Consider the following 25,975-nt stretch of genomic DNA (forward strand, 5'->3'; position numbering starts at 1 on the left):
TTCTTAATCCTTTGTGCTAACTTACTTTCAGCTTAGTCTTTGCTGCCCTAACCATGTTTGTGCAAGACTTCTTCCACACATCGAAGAAGTTCTTTTCCCTAGGCATGACACTTAACTTTAAAAGCAACTGCCATAGATAGATTGCATTTTCTTACAAGGCAAAGTGAAACTTTAAACAGAATATTTGCATTTGAGTTTTGAATCTGTTATAAGGAAAGCAGTGGACTTTTGAATGCTGGGATTTGCCTAAAAGAAATACATTGGCTATATTTTCCAGACTTGCCTCTTTCTTTGACATTTGGACATTTTGCAAGTACTGTAACTCTTTTAAGCTCAAAGTACAGCTGCTTACAATTCACTCAATGTTTACCTTACTTATTTACTTATTTTGTGGACTGAAAATTTATATGAGGAATTAATTTACTGGTTGTGATTCTTCTGCAATTGCTAAATGCTCTTAAAAGACAATGTTAGACAGTTTACAGTAAAATTTCAGCTTGTGGCAGTAGCAGGACCAGATAGCTGATATATTTTTCTAATTGCTATTGGTCTTTCCAAGTTTTATAATTTGTACATATCTTTGTAATTGTGCATCACCTAATTTGAATTATATTGAATGAAGAATATTGTTATTCAGCTTCAAGAACATGTAGTAGTTTGGCTATTTATTAATATAATGGTATGTGCTTAGAATTGGTGAACTATTAATTGCTGGCCTACACCTTTTAAAGAGTGACTGGTAGTGGCTACCAAATGATTTTATTTAATTTATTTTCTTATTTATTTAGATTTGTTGACATTGATAGTTGGTTGATTCACATGGCCTCCATTTCACTCACAGCCTGGGTGGTACACAAACAAGTGAATAACATAGAGACATCATTTAATACAGTACAGTAATACAAGGTAATACCACATCAGAGTTACAAGCACAAGCAATTAAGGTAGTATATATTCTGTAAATACAGTTTTAAGGATTTACTACATTTGATGGAAAGTATGTACATATAGGCTTTATGCAGTTATGAGGCAGAGGTCAAGTCATGTGATGCAGTCAGACCTGAGAAAGAAAGGAGAAGAGAAAGAGAATATGAAATAAGAAATAAATTAATGAAAGAAAAGATAACGTAGGTAAGTACAGTTGGCTTATAATTAGTATATTTTTGGATTCAGGATTGGTCTGGCTGCTGACAGTATGTTGCTAATGTGGAGAGGGATAGCTGTCACTAGAAAGGTATCATTAGCCCCTCTTTGGAAACAGTGTGGGTTCAAAATAGTCTTTAACATGTTTCAGTTACTGTTGGTAAAACTGCACTCAAAGGTTTCAGCATTGTTGTCTTATGGAAACTGTCTACAATACTGTCAGCTAATATCATAGTAAACCATATATAGATGGGTTTACCTGTTATTATCGAAAGCCCACTTCTCCAAACTTTTAAAAACCGGGACAACTTTGCTGAACACTTACTTGCACAAACTTTCAGATCACTGGAATTTTACTCTGGGAAAGTAACTACTTGGCTACCATGACTAAATAACAAAACTGAAGCAAATCAACCCCCCCACCCTAACTAAATATACCAACTCTGAGATCGCACTACAGTAGGAAAAAGGGCAAAGCTCACCATGGTGGCCAAGTGGTTACTTTCCCGGAGTAAAGTTCCAGTGATTCAAGAGTTTGTGCAAGTAAGTGTTCGATTAAGTCGTCCAAGTTCTTAGAAGTTCAGTAAAGTGGGTTTTTGATGATAACAGGTAGAACCCATGTAGATAGATATATAGATCAATAGATATAGATGTGTAGGTATGAGTGTGTTTGTGCGTGTGTGTATTTTTTTTATTCTTGGTAAACAGCTCTCTAGCTATCCTTACTTGTCATGACATTTACTCCTGCTATGGCTTAAGCAGATGCTGCATGAATGGAAGGATGAGGTGACAAGATTAAATATACCATCTTTGTGCATTTTTCATGATCCTCACTTGATCCTTTAGAGGAAATACAATGAAAAGAATATAAAAGAACATTTTTAATTAAAGGGCTCCACTTAGTAGGTTAAGTGTCAGAAAGGTTAATTGGTGAAAAAGTTTCAGAAAACAATTAAAGTGCAGATTACATGTTTTCTCATATCCCCAGTGGCCATCGTCAAAACTCCAATCTGTCCAGATTGCCCATTAATTTTACTCAGAGATAAGTTGCCCTGTAGTCCATTTATTCCACCCAGATGCGATATTCAAGCAACCAAACTGGTACCATCATAATGCTTAGGAAGCGGTTTAAGTCATAGCCATTCTCACCAAGAACACCTAGTAGCACACTTGGAGTTCAGCATGCAATGAACCATAGCAACGCATGGCATCTGCTTCTAGTAGTGATGCAACCCATCAGAATGCTCCTCACCCTCTTTAAGCAAGTGCTTCTATAAGGTCCTAGTTCTCTTGTAGGGAGCATTGCATAAAAGGTACACCGTGAATGTGTCATACTCCCCATCCCCCTCACCCCAAGAGAGTCAAGTAGGTGTTGTCTCATCACTGCCCTCCCTCCCAATTGCCAACTACTCCATCACTGCCAATTAGTCAAGGATTATGAGTGATAGTCAGGCTTTTATCCCTCTGTACCACAAGACTCACATGCATTTTTCTCTGTCATTTAAATAACAAAGTCTTATTATGATTTTTCTGGATGGATAGTCCATTGTATTGACAAGCTCAACCTCTAAGCAGACTCCACACTGGGCTGACAGATGAATATGTGGTTTATAATGCTAACTACATTGTATTCAGTTTATATTTTATGTTTCATTTACTTTTTATTTACTTTGTGGTAAGCTGACAGAGATATTAGGTAAGTACAAACTTGCTCCAAGTAGCTGGTAAAATAAAGATGCCTGATGAAGGAAAAATATTTCACACCACTTACAACCAAGAATAATTTTTAACCTGTTCTGTTTTGTAATCAGGATAATTAAAATTAGTCTGTTCACTTAGTGGCATAAAATGTTAACTTTTTTTGGCAGGGGAAAACAGGCCAGCTAAGAAGGCCATTATAATTTCAGAGGTATTAAATAAAAGCCTGAATCTACATGTGTACTCATTTTTTTTCTGCCAGGGAGAGCTAGTTTACATCATGTGAGAGGAAGAGAACAGAAAAGTGCGTCAATTCAAATTGGTCCTACTGGAAGATGGTAATATTTGAAAATAACTTTTGCAAGAGGATCTATAACAACTGCTGTGAAACTCATTACTAATGCTATTTAGAGGAAGAATAAAACCAAATGAGGAAGTAATTTTGTATTTGCAAAGCAAATGCACTTGATGGCCAAATGGTGCAAGAGCCTCTGGCATGGACAAAGAAAGACAAGGAGCACACTTTTGCTGTAGTTAGGTATTGGGAGATGAAAAAAAAACGATGAAGCTGTGTTTGCTCATGAAGAAGAGAAAATGTGTATTTGCTGTGTGTATATTTGAAGGGAAGGTGAATTAGAAAGCTTATAGGAGAGAGAACAGTTGTGGCTGAGGAAGGAAGCCAAATCACAAGTTATCCCTTATTTAAGAGTGAAATTAAACTACAAGAAGTTTATTATCTACTACGATTTACAGGAAAGTCTCCAGGTTTGTATCTCATTGCACTGGTCTGCAATCAGCAGAGACCTCATCTGTAGTGATTGCAATAGACTGTCTATGTAGTCAAAGGATGCTAAATGAAGTTTATCTTAGAGATGATTGGGTAGGAGGTTTATAGATCTCTCAGCTGTTCTTATTTTTAGGCCTGATTTACCCCTGCACATGAGGATGCCCCTATCTCTGAAAATATGTCCTTGTTTTTTGAGGCTTGATGTACCCATTCACATGATTTTCTGAATTTCCGTCATCATATGTGAGTTTTGAAGCTGAATAGTACACAGCAAACCACACTACATAGCCAACATACTAGTGACAACAATAATTTAAAGAAACAGGACACATGTATTTCATCTCCCCTTTTCTGAAGCAAAAATAAATTACCTTGTCTCATAGAATTTTACAATACAGTTGATTGAGACTACATATTTTACACTGTCTCTTTGTTAATGTGCTTATATTTTTCCATCATTTTTGACAATCTGTGTTTTTAACATGTTTCTGATTAGTATATCTCACATTCCTATTGAAAGCATGAAACGTTATGTGCAATTTCGTATTCAAATTTTATAATAACCAAATATTCAGATTTTTAGCTTGATCTAATTTTCAAGGGCAACTGTTCCATTTTCATTGTCTGCAGGTTGAGAGGTATGGGGGTAGTTAGTGTCTTGATAAGTGTAGTGTGTATGCGTGACATCTGGCTATATCCCTTACCGGACCGCCACCAATTAAATGACGTCCCTTAATATCCTGGGTTAGTAACTAAGGAGCATCAATCCTCACTACTGACTCCAGTATGAGACTATCACATAAACAAAATTAGTATTTCACAATTTTCCCATAAGAGCACAAAAGGAACATGCTCTATTTTTCTGGGACCAGACTATATACCCCTGTCCACCCAAACGTATTTTCTTATTACACACTTCAGAGCAAAGTGTCCCAGTTTAAGACCTCTGATATACTCATACTCAAAGTAAATTTAAATTGCATACATCCAAATACTTCTGAGAAAACCTTACACAGATTTCCAGCTGCGTCTTTTTCCCAAAATAAATACAGAAACACTGCCACCAATCAGACAGTCTTCATGCCATTCAAAAGGGGTGTCCAATTATGAAAATTAATTATCAAAATAAATGATAGTATGAGCAGAACAGCCAGGGCTCGGGGTAAATTGGGGAGTATCAAACAGGTAGAAGCATTCAATCTCTAAAGAAAAACACTGTTTTCCAGCCACAATGTAAAATAATGAAAAACATTTAATAATTAGTAAAAATGATTACAAGATTAAAAATCAATAACTCTCGATAAACATTAGAATTCAGTCACCCGAAATGTAAATCACACTGCAGGATGGAAGTCCATTATTCAAGAAAAACTCTATCTTAATAACTAAACTTTCCTGACCTAACTAAAGAAATACTGTCCCTGATCTACTCTAAGATAATAGCAAGGCCAAGGCAAGCTTACAGTTTTCTTGGTGAGTTCTCTTTTCTTGGTGAAGCTACTCAACATTTTAAAGTAATTTACATTTTCACAATTAGGCATTGTGGCATACAATGCAAGTTAATCTAAGAATATGAACAAATCGCATGCCAGATGTGCTAACACAGATGACAGTGTTTTCAGTTTCTTCATAGTATGTATAGAATCAGGTATTACAATCACTTCAATATTCTCTATGTATTTGTATTTTCTCTGCTCACTTTTTCTGTTCCTCATCCTACACTTTCTGCTGACCACCACACATGCTCTTGCTGAACCTCCTGGTGGAATATGCTTGTATGATTCACCCTCTGACTGATGGTTACTGTGTTGGTGGCATGTCAGGGACTGGGTTACCAGAACAATAAAATGTTGAAGTTTTCCATTTTGTAAAAGGTGTTGAGCATATTGAGACAGACTGTATTTTTCTTGATCAAACTTACACTCTGTGTACTGGAAACTGTGAGTCCATGCTTTTAAGAACCACAGTGGTGGTCTACAGTTAACCCTCCCTTATACAGGAATGAAAAGATGTACACCTGAACTATTCCCTTCCTCACAGCAGCTTGGACAGGATTGTTAGTATGAGCATTACATCTGGAAATTAAGGGGCCAAGCTTTGTAGATGTGCAGAACTGAGATGTTTTTAATTTATGCTTAAGTTATGAAGTGCAAACTTCCTTTTACAGATTTGCAAGTAGCAGCACAGTTGTGTACACTCATGAAACATACAATTTAAAGTGATTTTGAAATGTTTAAAAAGGTTGTCTGAAATATGTGTCTTTGAAGTACCTGCAGTCATATAGTGAATACATTACACCATTAACAAATAGCTGTTTTTAAATAACACATAATCACATTTATTCTAGTTTTACCATGTTCTCAGTATGCTGCTTATTGCTGAAAAAAAAACAAAAGCAAAACACCTCAAGTGCTCTATGTGGGCTTTTCTGTGATGTAATACCAGGTTGCTGGCCACTTGATCAGCTATGTGGCTATTATAGGTGTTCATTGAGACCAGTATCTAAAACAGTGAAACAATCACTTTCTTTTATATGACACCAGAGCATATGTGATAAATAAAAAACAGTCACATGCAAAGCAGTTTTTTAAAAACAACTCCCAAGCAGTGTGGCATAAATCAAGTACTATCAGGAAAGGCAGTATCCCATCTAAATGGTAATCAAGCCTAACTCAGCTTAGCTTATAATATCAGGCAAATTAAGATTTGTTTAGGATAGTTTATTTAGGATAATATGACCATTCATTTTTCTCTTCTTTATATGAATTATATGTGTTCACTGAGAGCAGGTGGATACAGTGAACCAGTGTTAAGTATCTAAAACCTTTCTTTAGAATCTAAAATAGTTTTTAAGCATCCCCACCTATACTACAGACTTCTATTGGATCTATTCTTCTGAATACAAACTTAACTGTAGGATGAACCTTCTCATGTTTATAGATTGCACTCCTGTACCTAGAACAATTGAGACAACTTAAATTGGTTGCTCACACATTCTTTAAACATTCTGCTTGTTTGCCTAGCATAACAAGTGCCACATGTATTTATGTTGTCTGATATCAAATGTCTTTTTTCAAAGTGATTGTAGAAAAAGATTGACACTTAAAATATATTTACATAGATTCATAGGTGTACTAGGCTAATGACCACTGAAGCCTTTTTACATCAAGCCATGCATCCTAAATCTCTGACAATTTCTGACACACTTGGTAAGTGAAAGCAGGGGCTTGGGAGATGAAACATTTAGATGTGGGAGCCTGGGAAATTAACCATCTACAGGCTTCCTGTGTCCATTGGAGACATAGGTGCCAAACCATGGATGAATATCCTGTTTCCCATCCTATTGTCCAAGTTGCACTTGCGTTAGGTTAGGGAGGAACTCTCCTTCACATAGATAGGGAGCCTGTTCCAGAGAAGGGATAGTCTCTGTGGTACATAATTATCTCTCCAACAGTACTGCTTATATCACAGGCAAGGTTTAAGTCCTTAAAACAGGTAATTCTGGTGCTCTTTGTTTTACGGGTATGCAGGAGGTCCATCAGGGTGGGGTCCAACAATGCCTTGTATGCTAAGCATAGATGTCCCTCATAAGCCTGTAGGGAATAGAATACAGGGATAGTGCTTTGAGGTGATTTGCATAGGACATGTTACTTAAGCCCTATATTATTTTACTGATGAAACTCTGTGGATGTTCCAGTTGTTGGTTGGGCCTGGTTAGGTACATACCAAAGGTGACATTGTACTCAATGACAGGTCTGATGAATGACAAATACAGTGGAACAATGACCTCCTTAGACCTAGATGCCATACTTTTGTTCATAAGTTGCACAACATAAAATGATTTCCATACTACTGTAGACGTGAAAGGCTAAATTACTGTCTATGTATGTCCCCAAGTCTCTGACTACTTGGTCGACTCTTAGGGGTGTGTGTCACTATGATAGTTACCAGGGGTGGATGACTTCCCAAAGGATACTATTATGCATTTGTTAGCAGTTATTTGTCTGTGTCGGCCCTTCCTGGAGAACTTCAATTTCAATTGGGGGTTTCTATGACTGCTCCTAATTTTAATCATCAGCAAGTTTGGTCAGCCAGAAGTCCTTGACTTTGGCCTTGGCTTCAGAGAAGTAGATGCCAAAAAGGAGAAGTCCAAGGACTGATTATATGTATGTATATGATTATATATTTCCATAATCACACATAAATATATATATATATATATATATATATATATATATATATATATATATATAGAGAGAGAGAGAGAGATATGCATCTTTCTTTTTTTATATATTTTTAATTCCTTTTTGCAGCTTGTGCTCACTTATTGTATGGGGAAGGGATTTCAGCTGAATAGGCAAAGGGATAAACCTTCTTTCCTAGCCTGCTAGCCTCTCAACTGTCCAAAATTTCATAAAATGTCAAGATTTTTGCCTCATATTTTTGCTTTGATTCTCATAAAGGTTGAGGTTTTCTGGCAAATTATTGAGCACTGAAGTCACTAAATAATAATAGATATTTGAGTTTCAGGCATCATATCATTCGGAAAATACATGCTATTGCAAAACCTATTATTATATCAACTTTCTAAGTTTATAAGAATAATATTTAAAATCTCCCCCTCCTTTCTGGCATTCGTTCCCCTATTATTTTTGGCTTTGTCCAGATTTCTTGTGCTAAGTAGTTGAGAGCTATGCCAGCCTTGCAGAATGACATAGTGTTCACCAACAAAAGATATTTGCATTTCCAAATGTGGAGCCCATCTGGAGATTGCAAACAAGGAAGTCTCACCATTGTCTACTTCAGAAATCTCCCTCCCAAATTAGCTATATCAAGTATGTAGCTGTTGTTTCTAGTGGCTATTACAGCACTTGGTTGTGGCACATTTCTGTTTGTCTCTCTAAGTTGTGTTTCATTTGCCAGGATGTCTAACCTCTAAAGGGCCCTTAAGGACCGTACACCTAACATATATGATTATGACATGTTGGTGGTCCATGTGGGGGTTATAGGCTTAGTAAGCAAAGCCCTAAGGGATGTGCAGAGAGACATGTCAGGACTCTTGTATGTCACAAATGCAGGTAAGACCTTGATCTTTGGTGGAATCTTTCCCTCCATGAGAGTCATGCTGAAGTACAAAGGAATGCTAATTAGCTACAACAGTTGTTTTAATTAACCGCTGTCATTCCAGGGGGATCCATTTTGTGTCAGCTTGGGAAGTGATGCTTGACAGCCGCATTTGCTTTGCTAAGGATGGCTTGTGCCTTTCATTCCAGCGCTTCTGCATACTGCCTAAAGCCTTTGCTGCCTTCATAGTGCCTTTTTTAGGCAGAGAACAGCTAATGGACCTCCCAACTTAAATAAATAAATAAATAAAACATGAAATCACATCAAAGTGGCTCTGCTCAATGCCAGGTTCTCAGTAATAAAGGCTAATCTACTAAAACTGAGGGATAACCTGACAAAATTAAAAAAACCCTCTACCTCGACAATCACAATGCCTACATAGAATTCTGTGCAAATGTAAATAGTTACAGTCACGCATCTGTCCTACTCAGAAAGAAATGCAACTCCAAATTCAAAAATAAACTTCTGTGGTGGAACCTTAATATAAACAAGCTGTAAAAAAAACTCATTGCATGCAAAAAATAAATCTAACTCTCAAGAAGTCAAAAATGCTGTTGCTAAACTAAACCAGAAACTTCAGATTCTGATCAAACTCAAAATCAAAGGCAGATATGTGGTATAAATTATAGCCACTCTGGTGAGAGATAACCACAAAGCCTTCTTTAACTATGTTTGAAATCTCAGAAACAGTACCCAACATTGTGTTGAGCAAATAGTAAATGATATCATATACTTGTACCCAGGGGACATAACAAGTCTGCTAGTGGACAAGTTCAGCTGTAAGGTCAAAACCTCCCCCTTCACTTCCAGTATTTTCAGCACAGATACCCACATTTATTTATTTATATTTATCCTTTGTTGACTAGGTTATTCCCACTAGGCTAGTAGCCTCTTTTCAGGGAAGACCTGAGGTGGCATTTATACTAGTAGAAGAAATTTGGCCAGGGCTTCAGGGAACTTCCCCTACTTGTCATTGTTGCGAGTGGGAACCATTTTGCATGAGCACTTCTGTTTCTGTTTCAGGCTCGGAGGCAACCCAGAGAAACTGGGAGGCAGATGATGAGAGAAATGAATGAGAAAGCCGATATTGACGCCAGAGAATTTGTACAGGATTTTGAAGAGAAGTTTCAAAGAAATCTGTTTAAATGGAAATGAGTCTGCAAATGCTGGATGTATAATTACAATCCTCTAGTCGAAAGGGTTGTGAGATGATTTACTTAAAGAAATTGTGATGTAAAGTGAGCCAGCAAATGAAGGAGATGTTTCCTGTGGGACATTATGGTAAAAATACAAAAGGAGAGTCCAGAAACAATCTCGAAGAATAGTGGTGAGATGGAAAAGAAAACACATGCAGAGAAAGTAAAAGAAGGCAAAAGAAGAGTATCAGAATAGAAAAGGGTAGAATAAAATGGAAAACAGAAGTATGTGGTAAGGATTCAAAGTAAAGAAGACAGAGAAATGTACTGGTATGTGCGACAATTTGATAACCCCTTTGAGTGTAAAAGCACATGAGGTAGGAGCATTTATTCTTATTAACAAAGATACATTTTGTGATATATTTGAAACTGTTTTTTTAATGGAAATTTTTTATTTTCTTGGATAACAAGAAAAAAGGAAAGATCATAACCCACAGAATTGTTGTGTGATAAAAGTGTTTAACAGGGGAAAAAAAAAGAAAATTCATGTACAATTGTGAACAGAGGTGGAAAGAGATACATTGAAAGATATTTGAAAACTTTATATAAAGAAGTAGTGGACATTGCAAACTTTTATGATAAAAGGGGTTTATGGACTGGTGGATGGGATTTAATATTGTGTTAAAAATAGAAAGAGAAAAAATTATACATATATAGATATACCATGATCGATGTGAAGGGCAATAGAGTGCCATAAAATACTGGGAACAATGGGAACAACCCAAAACATGTTTTGTGTGTGTGTGTGTGTGTGTGTGTGTGTGTGTGTGTGTGTGTGTGTATTTGGAAAAGAAGGACATCTGATAAGCAACTCTGATGAAAGAAAATGTTATATTTGTGTGGAAATGGGACCTGATGCGAAAAATATGTGAATTGGAATGTTAGAAATGTAACACAATTGGACATTTATAGATGGATTGTAAAAAAAAAAAAAAAAAAACAAGAGTGAGGGAAGAGAAAAAGAAAGAATTGAAAAAGAACAAAGAGAAGAAATTTTAGAAGTACTAGAAACAGAAGAAAAACTATATGAGAAAAAAAATGGACATAGAAGAAGGCTTTGAAGTAAGTGATAAAGAAGACAGAAATTAGGAGACAGTGAAAGAAAAACTATAAGGAACAGGTCACGTGGTGTAGTCCACCAAAACACAAGCTCTGGTACAAAATGAAGCAATCCACTCACAGGTTGTAAACCACAGGAGAATAATTTAATAAAACAGAAGGAATAAAACAAAACAAACTGGTTAAGCACTTTCATCCTTCTAAATCTAATGGGAGTTCATCAAAATCATGAATGCAGCAAGCAAACTTCTTAAATAGTAAAGATACATCATGTGGCTACAGAAAATCTCATTCAAAGTCTCACTGAATTTGCAAATCTCATTGTTCCTTAAAGTCATAGGCAGAAAGAATATTCAGTTTCAGTCATATGTAACTAGTGTTTAAAAAACATCTATTAAATAAATAAACTAATACAAAAAATGTACAAAACATATACAATTTGTAAACTTTCTTATATAAAAGCATAATATTGAAAAATAAAATCTGTGCATCTCTATGAATCTATGTTGTCATAAAATTATACATATATATTAAAATCTCCTGGCTTTCAAGTTTAATGTAGGTAGAAGTGTGATATAGTCATTTAAGCCAGGAGGGTTAGAGTAATTTAACATTAGCTGTGAAATTAACTCTCTATTTTCTAAAAATGTTCCCAGTTACCTTCCCTTTCATTTTGGGTGACAACCTCTAAAAAAACCACAGAGGATTTTTTTTTGTAATTTGTACATGCTGAAGTATGTTTAAACAGAGAACTGTTCAATTTCCCTTTAGAAATATCATAGTAGCTGTAGTAAATACATTTATGAAAACATCTTTCCATTTTTCAAATATAAAAACCTATTACAGCTGGAGCAAATAGCAATATATAATACTCCTTTAGTGAACAGTTGCTGTCGACAAGTTTCAATGTTTGTTCATTAACCATAATGGCGTCTCCCTCAAAAATGTAGGAGCACCGATGACAGGCTCCACATTTAAGTGTCACTAAACTAAGGTTGTTCATAAGTAATTTAGGTGTTTTTTCAACAAGTATTTTAACTTTTTTACTGTTTTATAAATAAAATTAGATTTGTCACCAACCAAACTGTGTAAGTCATTGTCTGTTTTAATTAGATTACAGTTATTTTTTACTATGTTTTTTATTTGCTGAGAAAAAAGCATCAAATTTTAAAACTAAAGCATTAGTAAAACTGTTATAGGTTTGTTCTTTCACCATTGTCAATGGTTTATTCCGAAGGTCTGATCCTAGAAGAGGGGGAGGTATTTTGTACCCCATCCTTTTGTGATCTCTGATCACATAATGTTAAGCAAGTTATGTGGGCACCCCCTTTTTAGAAACATGTTGGTCATCTTGTGACATCCTAACAAGAATAAATCAAAAGTAGAACACATTCTGGCCTTCCTGACAAGTTGCCCTTTGAACACACTTTTTTTACTACTATAGGGTGACAACTTTTGTAGTGCAGATAGTGTTAGAAAAAGTTTCTTTCCTGTAAAAAGTGCAATCAAACTTTTTTTAGCAAATTGTTTTTTGAAATGGAAATGTCCAGGTACTTATATAAGTGTTTATCAAAATGGTGAGTAAATTTTAAAAATACTGTGGTAATGTTTATAAATTCAATAAAAGCAATTATGTTGTCTTCTCTGTCCACCCAAAGAAAGAACAAATCATCCAGGTATCTAAAATAATATGTCCAACAACTTGAGTACAAGGAGTCTAAAATATACAATTTCTTCCATGTGTACATCACCAGATTTGCATAAATCGGGCACATGCAGCACCCATGGCAACCGCCTGCACCTGCTTGAAATATTCACCCTCAAAGAAAATAAAGTTGTTAGTAAGTACAAGTTCCAAGAGGTCCATAAGTAACCTAACAGAGCTGTAATCTAGTTGTGTAAGCTCTAAAAGTACTGACTGGAATAAGTCCAATCCCATTTTATGGGGGACTGTTGAAAATACATCAACCACATCCACTGTTAAAAATGTATTGTCATCACTGTATAAATCATGTTTCAACTTGCTAAGAAAATCACTAGAATCCTTTAGTGTGTAGGGTGCCATCTAACACATTCATAAGAGTCTGGTCAACATATATTACTAATGGGTAAGTTTTAGAACCATTAGCAGACACTGTCAACCTATAAGGAGGGTTGTCAGCATTTTTGTGCACTTTTGGGATACTGAAAAATGGCCAGTGTAGGGGATTCTTAATAATAAAAAAAAAATAATTGTAGATTTTATAAGTATCTATGCCTTGAGTCAAACAATCTTCTCAAAACATATCTATCTTCCTGTAGACTATATTAATTTCATTTTTGAAACTATGTTGTATGTGGTCATATCTTGCAACACGGTATGAATCTTGCTTACATATTCAATTTTATCTGCTATAACAACCCTATCCCCTCTTATCTGGTTTAATCATCCTGATAGAATGGTTGTTTCTCAATGCATTAAATGTACGCTGTTCTTCCAAAGAGAGGTTTTTTACAGAGATCCTTTTTGCCTTTGATACAACATTTGTCTTTGATACATTTCTCAAAAAATACCAATAGTAGTGTTCAAGAGAGGGTTGTAAATACTTTTCATTCTCAGGGTAGTGGGGGTGAATGTATTAGTATGGCTGGTTTGTTCAAGTTACTGAATATACAGGCTCAATTTTCTTGTGAACAGTTTGAATTCTAATAAAACATCTGAAATATCAGATGAAGAATTAGGAACAAACTTAAAATATTTACTTAAAAGTGAAAAATTATCAACAGTTGATATGTAAGTCACTATAATTGAAAACTTTGAACCCCTTGTGTGAAACAACTTTCCCATTTATTACCAAACAAGTATCATCTCTTGAAGCATTGGGAGTTCCTGTTGGAATAAACATTAATTGTAAATTTTCTTTGATTCACCCCTCCCTGAGCCTCTCCCCTCTTGCCTTCTCCCTCTCCCATGATGGGGTTGTTAAGGGGCCAGGAGGAGTTGTGAAAAAAGGTTGACTGGTTCTTTTGGTGTTGCAGCCAGCCTTTCTGATTGGGGAGAGTGGAAATTTGTCTAAATCATTTAGACGATGATCAGGTATAAGTGTGTCCTCAGGCACACTGCCATTATAATCCTAAGAGTATAATTACTGCTTGGTTGGTTGCCAACTTGGTTGTGATAAGTAGTACCATCAAACCTCTTAGTATTGTCATATACTGCATCAGTATGTTGAATATTTTTTGGTATCGGGTATGCCCTATTGTTTGCATAATAATTCTGGTCTCTCAGTAACTTCTTTCTGTTATGATTAACAGTAACCTTACATTTCTCTTCTGCTTTAAGAAAAACTTGGTAATATTTACACTTGTTTAAATCAAACAGCAAGTCATTACGAATTTTGTTGTTTAAAGCAGTTATTTCATAAAACAAATACATTCATTTGTGTGGTGTTCTATCTAATAATAAAATCCATCAATTCAAACCTATGTTTATCAAACATATTAATCAGTTCATTGTATTCAACAGTATTGAAAACAAGGCAATTTGGAATCCTAAAAGGTCTAAGCTCCTTTGGGACAATTTTTTTTGTTAAGGCACTCTTGTAAAAAGCAGTTATGAAGCTGCAAGTAATTTACCTTCATGAGTCTTTTTTTTCCAAATGTGCTGTTAAAGTGCCTTTGGGGGTTGAAGTAGTTTTCTTGTCATAGGTACTAGTAAATCCCAGGTCTTGTTTGAACCAGTTGTTCAAATTGTTCTTCTACATAGTAAGGGCTGGTTGATTAAACCAAACATTCGCTCAGGCCTGACTGGAATATATAATGAAACAGCTTCTGAAAGAACTGTTTGAGTAACTGAGTTGTCAAAACCCGGTTTAGAGTATAGCAAGTCCCTTGAGTTTGCCTGTGAAGGTGAAATAAATTTGCCCAGTGGATCATTTACAATTGTGTATTAATATGAAATCAAGGTAAAAGGTTGTATTAAATCTCCTTGTTGTGAACAGTCTTTGCCATTAACAGCAGCAATTGGTAGAGACAGATGAGGTGAACTAGAGTTCCACAGGGTGGGCAAATCCATAGTGGTGACAAAAAGTGAACACACTGTCTTGTTCAAAACCAATAACCATAGAACTAAACCAGAGGAATGTGTGTCCATGCAGCCAATATAAAACCCAGGAAAACCAGAAGAAACAGCTCATATATTGTACTCTGCTAAAACACAAGTCCTGGTACAAAATTAAGCAATCCACTCACAGGTTGTAAACCACAGGTGAATAGTTTAATAAAACATAAGGAATAAAACAAAACAAACTAGCTAAGCACTTTCATCCCTCCAAATCTAGTGGGACCTCATCAGAACCATGAAGTGGAATAGGGTATGATATATATAAAATATTATGGAGGATAGTATATATATATATATATATATATATATATATATATATATATATATATATATATATATATATATATATATATATATTGTGGTTGATATTATGAATAGAAAAGAATAAGCAAAAATAGTGATAGGAAACTTTAATAAGCATTTGATACAACTGGGCATGAAATCTTATGAGTAATAATGAAAGAATATAATATAAGTGAGAAAGTTAGGAAATTATGTGCGTCAGCATATAGTAATAATAAAGGAAAAATACTTGTAAATGGTTGGTTAAGCCAAGAGGTGCATATGAAGAGTGGGGTAAGACAGGGATGTCCGTTGAATTGTATACTCTTTGCATTAGTTATGAAGATGATAGTACGTGAAATAAATTACAAAATAAAGAAGGCTGGGTATATAACACTTGAAGGGTTAAGAATTCCAGTCCTGTTAACATATGCAGATAATAATATAATAATTGCAAAACAAAAAACAAAATTTGGTTAGAACAAGTAATAATTTGCACAAATGAGTGTCTACAGGTGATAAGGATGGTTTTAAATAAATAGAAACGTAAAGGTTTAGGTGAAGTAGTAAAGATGGGGGGTATGTATTTTACAATAAATGGCATTTTTTGTTAGGTGTACAATTTGGGAATAAAGATGTAAGTAGAATTCAATGGAGGAAAAAAAAAAAACAGAAGAAGAAAAAAAGCTTATTTGATAAATTCAGTACTGATTGGGAAAAAACATCATACTTAGCAAGTACAAGCCGCGGTGGTGCAGTGGTAGCATTGTCGCCTCACAGCAAGAGGCTCTCCCATTCGATTCTCAGCTAGAGTGCCTTCTGTGTGGAGTCTGCATGTCCTCCCTGCGGTCGAGTGGCATTCAAAAGACTTGCGTGACTGGGCGTGCCTTCGTTAAAGGGTGGGCGTCGGGCTAGCACCTCGGCACTGTAAAATTCTACTGCCAATCATTAGCGGACCAGAGTTCCACTGTGGTGACTTCTAACCGGGAAAAGAAAAACAGCAACAACTTAGCAAGTGTATTTGTGTTGTCAGCAGTATTTGAAAAGGAATTCTTGCAGATATTTTTGCATTCATATGGGGTCTAGATTAAACCTAGTAAACAGAGAAGTTTTATATGTAAATAAAGAGGAAGGAGGTTTAGGGTTAATCATCCCGGTGGTATATGCTGCTTCATTAAATTTGTAGAAAGTGTTAAAGTGGATAAATGAAAAAGATGAGAGATTAGTAGTAAAATTGTATAACAATGATACATTTTGGGGTGTGGTAAAAAAGGATACAAGAGAAAAACAGTGTATAAATGAAGAAATAAAATATTGCTGTGAAAAAGATATTTTTATGAAAAGTAAAAATTGACAATGTAGATAAAAAAGAAATGTATGGTATAAGAATGTAATGATAAAACATTGCTATATAAAACCATGGGAAAATGTAACAGATGAAAAACTAAAACTATAAAATTAACAAGCAAATGGTGTAATTAGAAAGTTGAATGTGAAGATTTTTTTGTGGATACTGATAGTAGATAAATTACTAGTAAAATAAATTATGCCACATAAAAAGAAAAGTGATAGAGTATGTGTACTTTGTCAAGAAGAAGAAACTACTGGACATGTGTTTTTCAAATATGAAAGAGTAAAAACATTATGGGGAAAGCTATGAAAAGAAGACTTTTTTTGAAGATATAAAATAAGTGCATAAAGTAAACATGGATATGATTAAATATGGGTATTATAAGAACAGAAGTAAGGAATATTTTTAATGAATAGATAAAAAGTTATTTTATGTCATATAGTTTATACAGAATGAAAGAGTAAATGAAATTATGTTTAATGATAAATGGATTTTAGTAACAATATTTTTTTAAATCAGATGGTGGTTATGGAAAAAAGAGTGGGGTCTAATAGGGATGAAACTTTAGCATGATTGTTAGGAAAATTATGAATATGTGTAAATATATTTGTATGTCTACATATTTTTACATTTGTAAATATTTGTTAATATGTAAATATACTTTCTTTTTTTTGTATATAAAGGACCCCTCTCTTGGATCTTTTACATCCACCCGAGCTACTACCAACTAAAGTCGATAGAGCCTCACTTTAATATCTCATCTGAAGGATGACACACTCCAGTGGACAGTATCTCCATTATACTGCACTGCAGTGTCAGTATTTGATCTACCTGGTGTGGAAATTGAACCCACAGTATAGTGGACAATCCGCACTTCCCCCTCAAATCTCTCAAAAATAGGTTCTCAAGGCATTGTCTAAGGCTAAGGACACTATGCCTTTGGGGACAGATAACATACCAGACTGCCTACTGGTTATCTAAAAACATAATTTGTCAGAACCCCTTCAGGGGCCGTTTCATATTAGCCTCAAAACATGCTTTATGTTGGAGGAATGGGGAACAGCATCAACTATTCCCATACACAAAGGTGAGGCTTTTATGGACACAAGTAATTATAAATACATATGCCTGGACAGTCTCACCTGTAAGGCTATAGAAAGTATCATTATGGAACTAATAACCCGGGGTATAAGTAATCTACAGACTCTTGACCCAACCCAGTTCATATTCACCCAAGGGCAGGTCCTACCTACTTAATCTGGTCAACTTGTTCAAAAAAGTTGCTGAGACAACGAATGAGGCAAAATCAGTTCAAACAGCATAACTGGTCCTCACAGAGATACTCAACATCATCCCACACTCAAGCATCATAAAACAAATTCTCCCAGATAAATGTTAACCCCTGTGTAACTTAGAATAGCAAATTGACTCACAAATAGAACCCAGGAACTAACAGTGGGGGGCTCTACCTCCTAAAAAAAAAACTCTCATTAGTGGAGTGTCCCAGGGTTCGATCCTTGGATCACTCCTTTTTGGGATTTACTTCCCATTAGTGAAAGCTAACGTTAAGGGTTTGTGGCTGACCAAGTTTGCAGATGACTGCAAACATGGTTCCATCATAAACTCCCCAGAAGATACCAGGATCCTACAAAAGACCTGCCCAACGAAAGAGTTGTGTCAAAACCACTGAGTGAACCAAAATGCCAAGAAATGTATTACCATATCCTTCAGCAATTATGACTCTCTTTGTAACTAGCACATTGAAAGCATCCCATTGAAAATTGACCCTGTAATTGGAGATCTGGGAACCTCTGTTGATAATGAATGAACTGTTCTTTGATCAGCAAGTATCCACTAAGGAAATCCTTTTGAATCATACAGCTTATATATAAGGTTATGGTGTCCAGATCCAGGAATGTTATTAGGCCACTCGTTGGACATAATGCTCCTTTCAGTTTGTACCTGTCCAAATATTTGTCTGAAATGGAATGACCACAATGCTTCCTCAAAGGCTTAAATCATAAAAGCTATACAGACAGACTCAACACCTTGTCTCCTCTTGGTGTCATACAGACTATTGATAAATGACCACTGCTTTGCTTACAGACCTTCAGTAGGCTGTAGTCTATAGGACCTATTATATATTTATAAATCCAGTTGTATCACAAACACCCACTCAAAATACCTCAGTCTCTTGCAAAATTATCAGAACATGCTGGAGGATTAAGTGTACATCACAGAGAATAGTGCTTCTCTGGATGAAGCTTGGAATTACCACAATATACAGCTGCAAAATACAAAAAACTATTAATTCTCATAAGGGAAGGGGAGGCTTCTTAAGATTCTAACCAACCAATAACATAGTAAGTACCTATAAATAAAAATTCCCATAGTTTGACTGACCTATCCTTCTTGGAAAAGTCCTAAAGGAAGGTACTGGCAAATTGTAAATGGCCACTAGGCTGAGTTGCATTGTATTTCCTATGATTCCTAAGTGACATGAGATGAATGCTGGATGAAAGAGTATATCTGCTTACAGAAGTATGAGGCAGATAGTGTTTGCTTTGAAGTGAAAAGTCTTGCATGTGGGAAAACAGAACTTTAGAAGCATACACAGGAGGAAGTACTTACAGCTGCTGGAAATGGAAGAGACATGATGTACTCATACACAGTGGTGCAGAATTCAGCAAATGATGTAATGCATGAAGGAGGTTTAGTCAGATACAGTGATGCAGGCATTCATGCATTATTAATAGGAAAAAAAGATGGGTGAGCTAAGAAGTACTTGTGTGCTGAAATCTATTCTTCTATGAAGTTTCTGATGGAATACGTTTGTGTTACTGTTAACCATATGAATCCACAGGCCTGCAGTTTAGTCTGTGTCCCAAGTTTCAGCTTTACCTTTTTATGACCATTCCAGCTGAGCCTGTGTGTTGTTAGCAAAATTGCCCAAAGGAGATTTCTTCTGGTTTCATTGCTGTCTTCATGACTGTTTACTGTGTAGAAGCGTGAGCTGCACTCTGCTGCATTCTTTTTGGCCATGACCTAAACCACAAGGACAGAGGGAAATACAGCATCTATATGCAGGGATTACATTAGAGTGGCAAAGCAACCTGCATGTTTTGGGGAATTGGGAGGAAGAGGAATTACCTGTAGAAAATGTAGACACAGATGAGAAAAATATGCAAAATTCCATATACACAGTGACCAGAAATCAAGACTGAGCTATGGACCGTGAAAACACGAGGAAGAGATCATAATCTGTAAGCCATCATGCTGACAAGGAATGGACAACTCTAAATTCAGTTTGCTCTTATCTTTCCATTGCTAATACCTGGGATCATAGTCTAGATGTTCTGCAGTTTCTGTGAACCCTGAGCTGAACTGTTTGCACTCATTGTATTGGGAAAAGACATGAGCTTAACTCACTGTTGCTATTTTTACTTTACCCCATCCTTGGTCATAACTACTGTATTTCTTTCATACATTTTCAGTTGATTAATATTGTATATAGTGATATTTTGAATCTTTATATTTTTTATTTGTTGTTTCTCTTTTTTCCTCACAGGTGTATACTGTAGGGCCAGATTATGCCCATGCAGAAGCCCGTAAATCTCCAGCACTTGATGGGAAAGTGGAAAGAGACAGTGAGGGAAAGGAGATCCGCTACCCTGTTATGCTGACAGCCATGGAGAAGCTTGTAGCGCGGAAAGTTTGTTTGGCATTCAAGGTGAGTCTGTAGCTGTAAAAACAGTATCTCAGAAACCAAAAGCTGAAGAGAGAAGTTTAAAAACAGACTTGTAGTGAGTAATTGAGCTCCATGCCATAATATGATACATGTGCCTTACGATGTCCTCATTCTGAGAGCTGTTTAACTTAACAGTATTGCTGTTAAGTAACATGTCTTTCCTTGTTTCAGCAAACAGTGTGTGGATTTGACCTACTTCGAGCTAATGGACACTCCTATGTTTGTGATGTGAATGGATTCAGTTTTGTGAAAAACTCCATGAAGTACTATGATGACTGTGCGAAGATACTAGGGTAGGTAGATGACATTCTGGATTTTATTCTATGAATTACTAAGCCTTGACAATTTTTGTTTTAATTTCTATAGAGCTGTCAGTTGATTTTCAACATGTGGCTTGCAAAATCTGTTTTCTGGGCAGTTGTATAACTTAAAGATTGAAGTACATTCATAGAGATAGATTCTCCAGACATATTTCAAACAAATGGTCATGATAAACAAATATCATTTGTTAGCAGAAAGACCTGTATGACAATTTTTAGTCGTCTATCTGAGAACACCCACAACAGTAGAAATTGCCTCTCTCACTGACATCTTCACATTTATGATACAGATATAAATAACCTTATTGTCATCCCTTTCTTCCTAGTTTTACTCTGTTCCATATAATGCTACATAGTACAACTGGAAAACAACTTAATTTTCTGCTTATAACTTTAAAAAAATGTGAAAGAACTCTATGATTTTGTGCTCAAGTAGTTGTATTTTTCTCCCTCTTTATGCGCTCTAAAAAAGATAATTGTGAATACAGTTAGACATAGTGTGAGTATTTACTGTTCTGAGGCATCCTAATGGCACCTCTTTTTGAGCACTTTCTACAGTTTTAATTAAAATCTCATTATTTATTGAAAATGGTCTAAAGGAAATACTTCATAAGGTAGCATTCAGCAGCAGTAGCTCAGAATCCTGATGTCTGTGGTACTTCAGTTTAGCAAAGACAGTTTGGAAACAACTGTTAAAAATCATCCCTTAAAACAGTCAGACAAGGCCAGAATGAGGCTCTGTCACCTTTATTTTTTTAATTAAATGATGGGGTAGAGTGGCTTTAAAAATAAGTGGGTGTGTGTGGTTAAGTGTAAAGTAAATTATGTGGGATGGGTGGGAATGTAGGAGGATGCAGAGCATAGTGAAGCTGCACGACGTATGGCTGAATGGAACTCTGGTAAATACAGCATGCCAGCCAAAAAATATCTGTTTAATTTTTTTCATTTAGCTAGCCAACCCCACAGAAGTGCTGCAACTCGATTGGAATGCGTTAGTTAGAGACACCCCTACACAGTAATTAGCCGGTCAAAAGTTAGATACAGCCCTACACAGTAAGTAGCCGGTCAAAAGTTTGTTAGATACAGTTCTACACAGTAAGTAGCTGGTCAATGTTAGATACAACTCTACACAGTAAGTAACTGGTCAAAAGTTAGTTAGCTACACCCCTACACAGTAAGTAACTGGTCAAAGTTAGATACAGCCCTACACAGTAAGTATCCGGTCAAAAGTTAGTTAGATACAGTTCTACACAGTAAGTAGCTGGTCAATGTTCGATACAACTCTACACAGTAAGTAACTGGTCAAAAGTTAGTTAGCTACACCCCTACACAGTAAGTAGCTGGTCAAAGTTAGATACAACCCTACACAGTAAGTATCTGGTTTGCAACAGAGCCCGAGACACATTTGTAGGACAGCTTTTCTGGGTCAGCTGTTAGGGTTGTCAGTATAGGTCAGTCTTCACTGAAAGAAACAGTAACAGTAAACTTTTAATGCTTATTTTTCTAAGAAGGGAAGCTGCTCATGGGCATGAAGGTCATTAACTATCAAGATAATCATTTTTAACAAGCTTGAGGTGCATTAACGCATTGTGTCCTTTTCGTTTTGTAGAAGCACAAACTGCAAGTTCAGTGATGTAGATGGTTTTAGGAGCTTAAATAGTGGCACTCTAATGTTTTTCTGTTTACTGCCCTTCAATTCAAAAGACAAAATTAAAGTCAACACATTTAAACTCATAGTCTCCATTGTATGGCTATCTCTTCCTTTGACAACACGTGGCTTCCATAATTATTATTTCCCAAATATTCAGTTTTCTCAAGTGACCAATCAACATGTCTTTCCCATTGGTTACTTCCAGGTGTGCATGTGACAAGAGCTTTACCTTCCTCTCACTCACATTTTTCTTCCTGTTCTTCTAATTTACATGTGTCCAAGCATTCATTCCCTTTGTAATGCTCTACTGCTGCAGATTCCTTGTTTGATGGCTTCCCTACCCCAGGCCAGTAATCAAGTAGCCTCAATCCTCACCACTGACACTGGTCACTAAGAACAGGAATGGATTTACACAGTATTTTTCACATTTTTTTTCCCAAAACCACACAGGGAACACACTCCAGACCTGGGACTAGACTCTCTGTCTCTCCAGATCCCAAACAAGACTCACTTTGGAGCACTGTGTCCCAATTCCAAGCAACTGATACACCCACACCTGGGCATTTGATTTTCACACACACACACACACACACACACACACACACACACACACACACACACACACACACACACACACACACACACACTCCTGGGAAAGGCTGGTACAGTTTTACTAGCTGTTTCCCTTCTGCCCAGACTATAAGGTAACCACGCTGCCACCAGTCATCTACTCTCAGGCTCTTACGAGTATCCAATTATACTGAAGAAAATCAGTACTAATATAAATGGTAGAGTGTAACCAAAGCAAAGCAGCAAGACTTTTTGGAGTGTCCACAGCATCACTAAAATACGCAGGTGCAGTGGTAGCATTGTTGCCTCACAGCAAGAGGTTCTCCTGTTCGATTCTTGGCTGGAGTGCGGGGAGTGCCTTCTGTGTGGAGTCAGCATGTCCTCCCCATGTTTGGGTGGCGTTTGAAAGACATGCATAAAGGCATGCCTTCGTTGAAGGCTGGGCATCGAGCTGGCACCTCGGCGTTCGTGAAAATCTGCTGTCAATCATTAGCGGACCGGAGTTCCGCTGTGGTGACCCCTAACCGGGAAAAGTCGAAAGACAGACATCAACAACAACTCTCAAGATGTTAAAAGTATTCTCTAAAAGACCAGCCACAAAGAAAGGTATAAAAATATTTAATTTTTGTTGTTGTGTCTTTATGCTTTTCTCAGTTAGGGGTCGTCACAGTGGAACTCCGGTCCGCTAATGACTGGCAGTTGATTTTTATGTGCCAAGTTGCCAGCCCTGATGCACAACCATGTCTCCATGCAGAAGACGCTCTAACTGAGAATTGAACTGGACAGCGTCTTACTGTGAGGCGACAATGCTACCGCAGCACCACCACCATGTATAAAAATATTTAATAATAAATAATAAAACAGTAAATATGCGAATACTAAATATCTATGTACAATAAACAACAGAGTTTCAATCACAGAAGAAATAAAAATAACACAACTGGACAGATTCAAACAGATGCAGAAAAACAACACTTAACTAATCTCACTGTATTTCCTGACTGTCTAAAGAATAACTGTTCCCTAGCTAACTTAATACAGCAAGGCAAGATTAGTTACTGAGATGCTTACTACCACAAGGCAAGGTGATGAGTTTCCAACTAATTGAACCAAATTGACTCACCTAATTGACTGTGGTAACTGTCATAGACCTTTATATCAGGTTCCAAAGAAAACAAAACAAACTGCTGTGAGAGTGCCATTCTCTCAGTGCTGGTTATAGAATGACATCACATTTAATCGCCTGACTCTGGTACAGTGCATACTCAGAGCTTTGCTAAGATCTGTTGCAGTATTTGAAAATTATAGAACAATTTCAAAAACTTCTACTCTTCCCTTCCGGAATGTTTTGTTTAAGCATATACATTTAACCAGTTAGAATAACACTGTTGATACATTTTTAGCACAAGCATCTGTACAAGTAATGAAAAGAAAAAATTCAGCATCTGCTCAAGATCCAGTAGAGACTTTTAATAAAAAAGCTGTTAAAAACACAACAAAACACATTATGTTAAGCGCTTTTGTCTTAAAAACATAAAGGCATCATCAGAACCTGATGATTTTCTTTTCATTACTTTGTTGGTTTCTTTCAGTTCCATTTTGGTGTTTAATCTCTACAACTCAGTGTAATACTCAAATGACACAAAATTATTTACAAAGCTCCAGCTACCTATGCTGGTATATGTTACATATGCACTGTCCTATTCCCCTGGCATAGACGGCAGTACATCACATCATCATACCTTGATAATAAAGTCCAGTGATTGTAGCAACCCTTTAGGCTGCTGCATCACTGACTGACCTGAGATGAGCAGTTGCACCTCTGCTGAAAAGTAAACAAAAAAAATACTTTCAGACTCACTAGAAATGATAATTTCTATCTTAATGTGTACCACTGCACTCATTTATGTCAGTCTTATTGCTGCATGGTAGTGTCTGAAAAACTGTGATCCATAAACATAGTTTTTCCGTCAAATATTATTCTCTTACCAAGTCACCAAGTTGTGATAAGCCCTGCATCTTCTTGTCATGAACTGAAACAAAATCACTCTTGCTTTACCATAAACCATGTTAGTCATCAACAGCAGCACTCTATATGCATTTTCAATGCCCAGCAAACTCTTGAAAACTCCTATGGTTTTCCCAAACTCCAAATACTTAAATCCCTCTTCACCCCATAAACTCCAACACAAGCATATGTTTTTGTGTGATGCTTCATCCTCTGGTGAATTGAAAATGTTTATCTTCATAAACCTTATTTTCTATATTCTAATCATACATTGGCCTCTCTCATTTCCTTTTTGTCAACTTCTTTATTCTGTAGCACTATTTCTTCCAATTAGAATGTAACTTGACTCTCTTTATGCAAATATGTACATATGAACCCCTTGAATGTTCAGTTATTGATTGTTCTGTATTACCTATACACCTCTGTGTAAATTAATACATCATTGTTGCTGTTTCATGTAACCTGGTCTGGACCTGTATTTGGTCATTCTTTGATCAATGTGCTACCCCAGCCTGGTAAGCAAATGTATATAATTAGTAGGAAAAAACTTGTACTAAATATCAATGTCAAAATGTCAGAAATGCGAACTTTGATACACCAGTGTACATATGTCGAGAAACAACCCTAGAGCATGCAAAATTACAAGCATAAAAAATAAATAAAGACATTGGGCCAGATTCAATAAAGCCTACAGTAAGTATACCAGATGCTTAATCAATAAAATTCTTATCACATGTTTTGTGCTGTGTAGTCACTCAGAAAGATTACACTAAGTGTACAAGTCGTCTACACTTTAACCTTTACGAATCCCTGTCAGTATTTAAAGCTGCAAGAATATCAGTAGGAAAACTAAAATTAGGAGGAAGAAGATGTGAGTTATGTCTGTATTGTCTATTCACTCAGAACAGTGCACACTTAGTGTACACTTAATTTAGG

At 36.2% G+C, this 25,975-nt stretch overlaps 1 protein-coding gene across 2 annotated transcripts in view; it reads left to right on the forward strand.

The window, feature by feature from the left end:
- The window catches only part of LOC122806915 (inositol hexakisphosphate and diphosphoinositol-pentakisphosphate kinase 2-like), a 1,544,141-nt gene that overhangs the window by 660,926 nt on the left and 857,240 nt on the right, over positions 1 to 25,975 (forward strand). For both annotated transcript variants that reach the window (XM_044077730.1, XM_044077729.1), the window contains 2 exons: positions 20,311 to 20,472; positions 20,662 to 20,783. In XM_044077730.1, the coding sequence (XP_043933665.1) occupies positions 20,311 to 20,472; positions 20,662 to 20,783 (284 nt within the window). The remainder of the gene's footprint in view (positions 1 to 20,310; positions 20,473 to 20,661; positions 20,784 to 25,975) is intronic.

Source organism: Protopterus annectens, chromosome 7.part0 (assembly GCF_019279795.1).
Source record: "Protopterus annectens isolate FY-2018-M chromosome 7.part0, PAN1.0, whole genome shotgun sequence".
Lineage (NCBI taxonomy): Eukaryota > Metazoa > Chordata > Ceratodontiformes > Protopteridae > Protopterus > Protopterus annectens.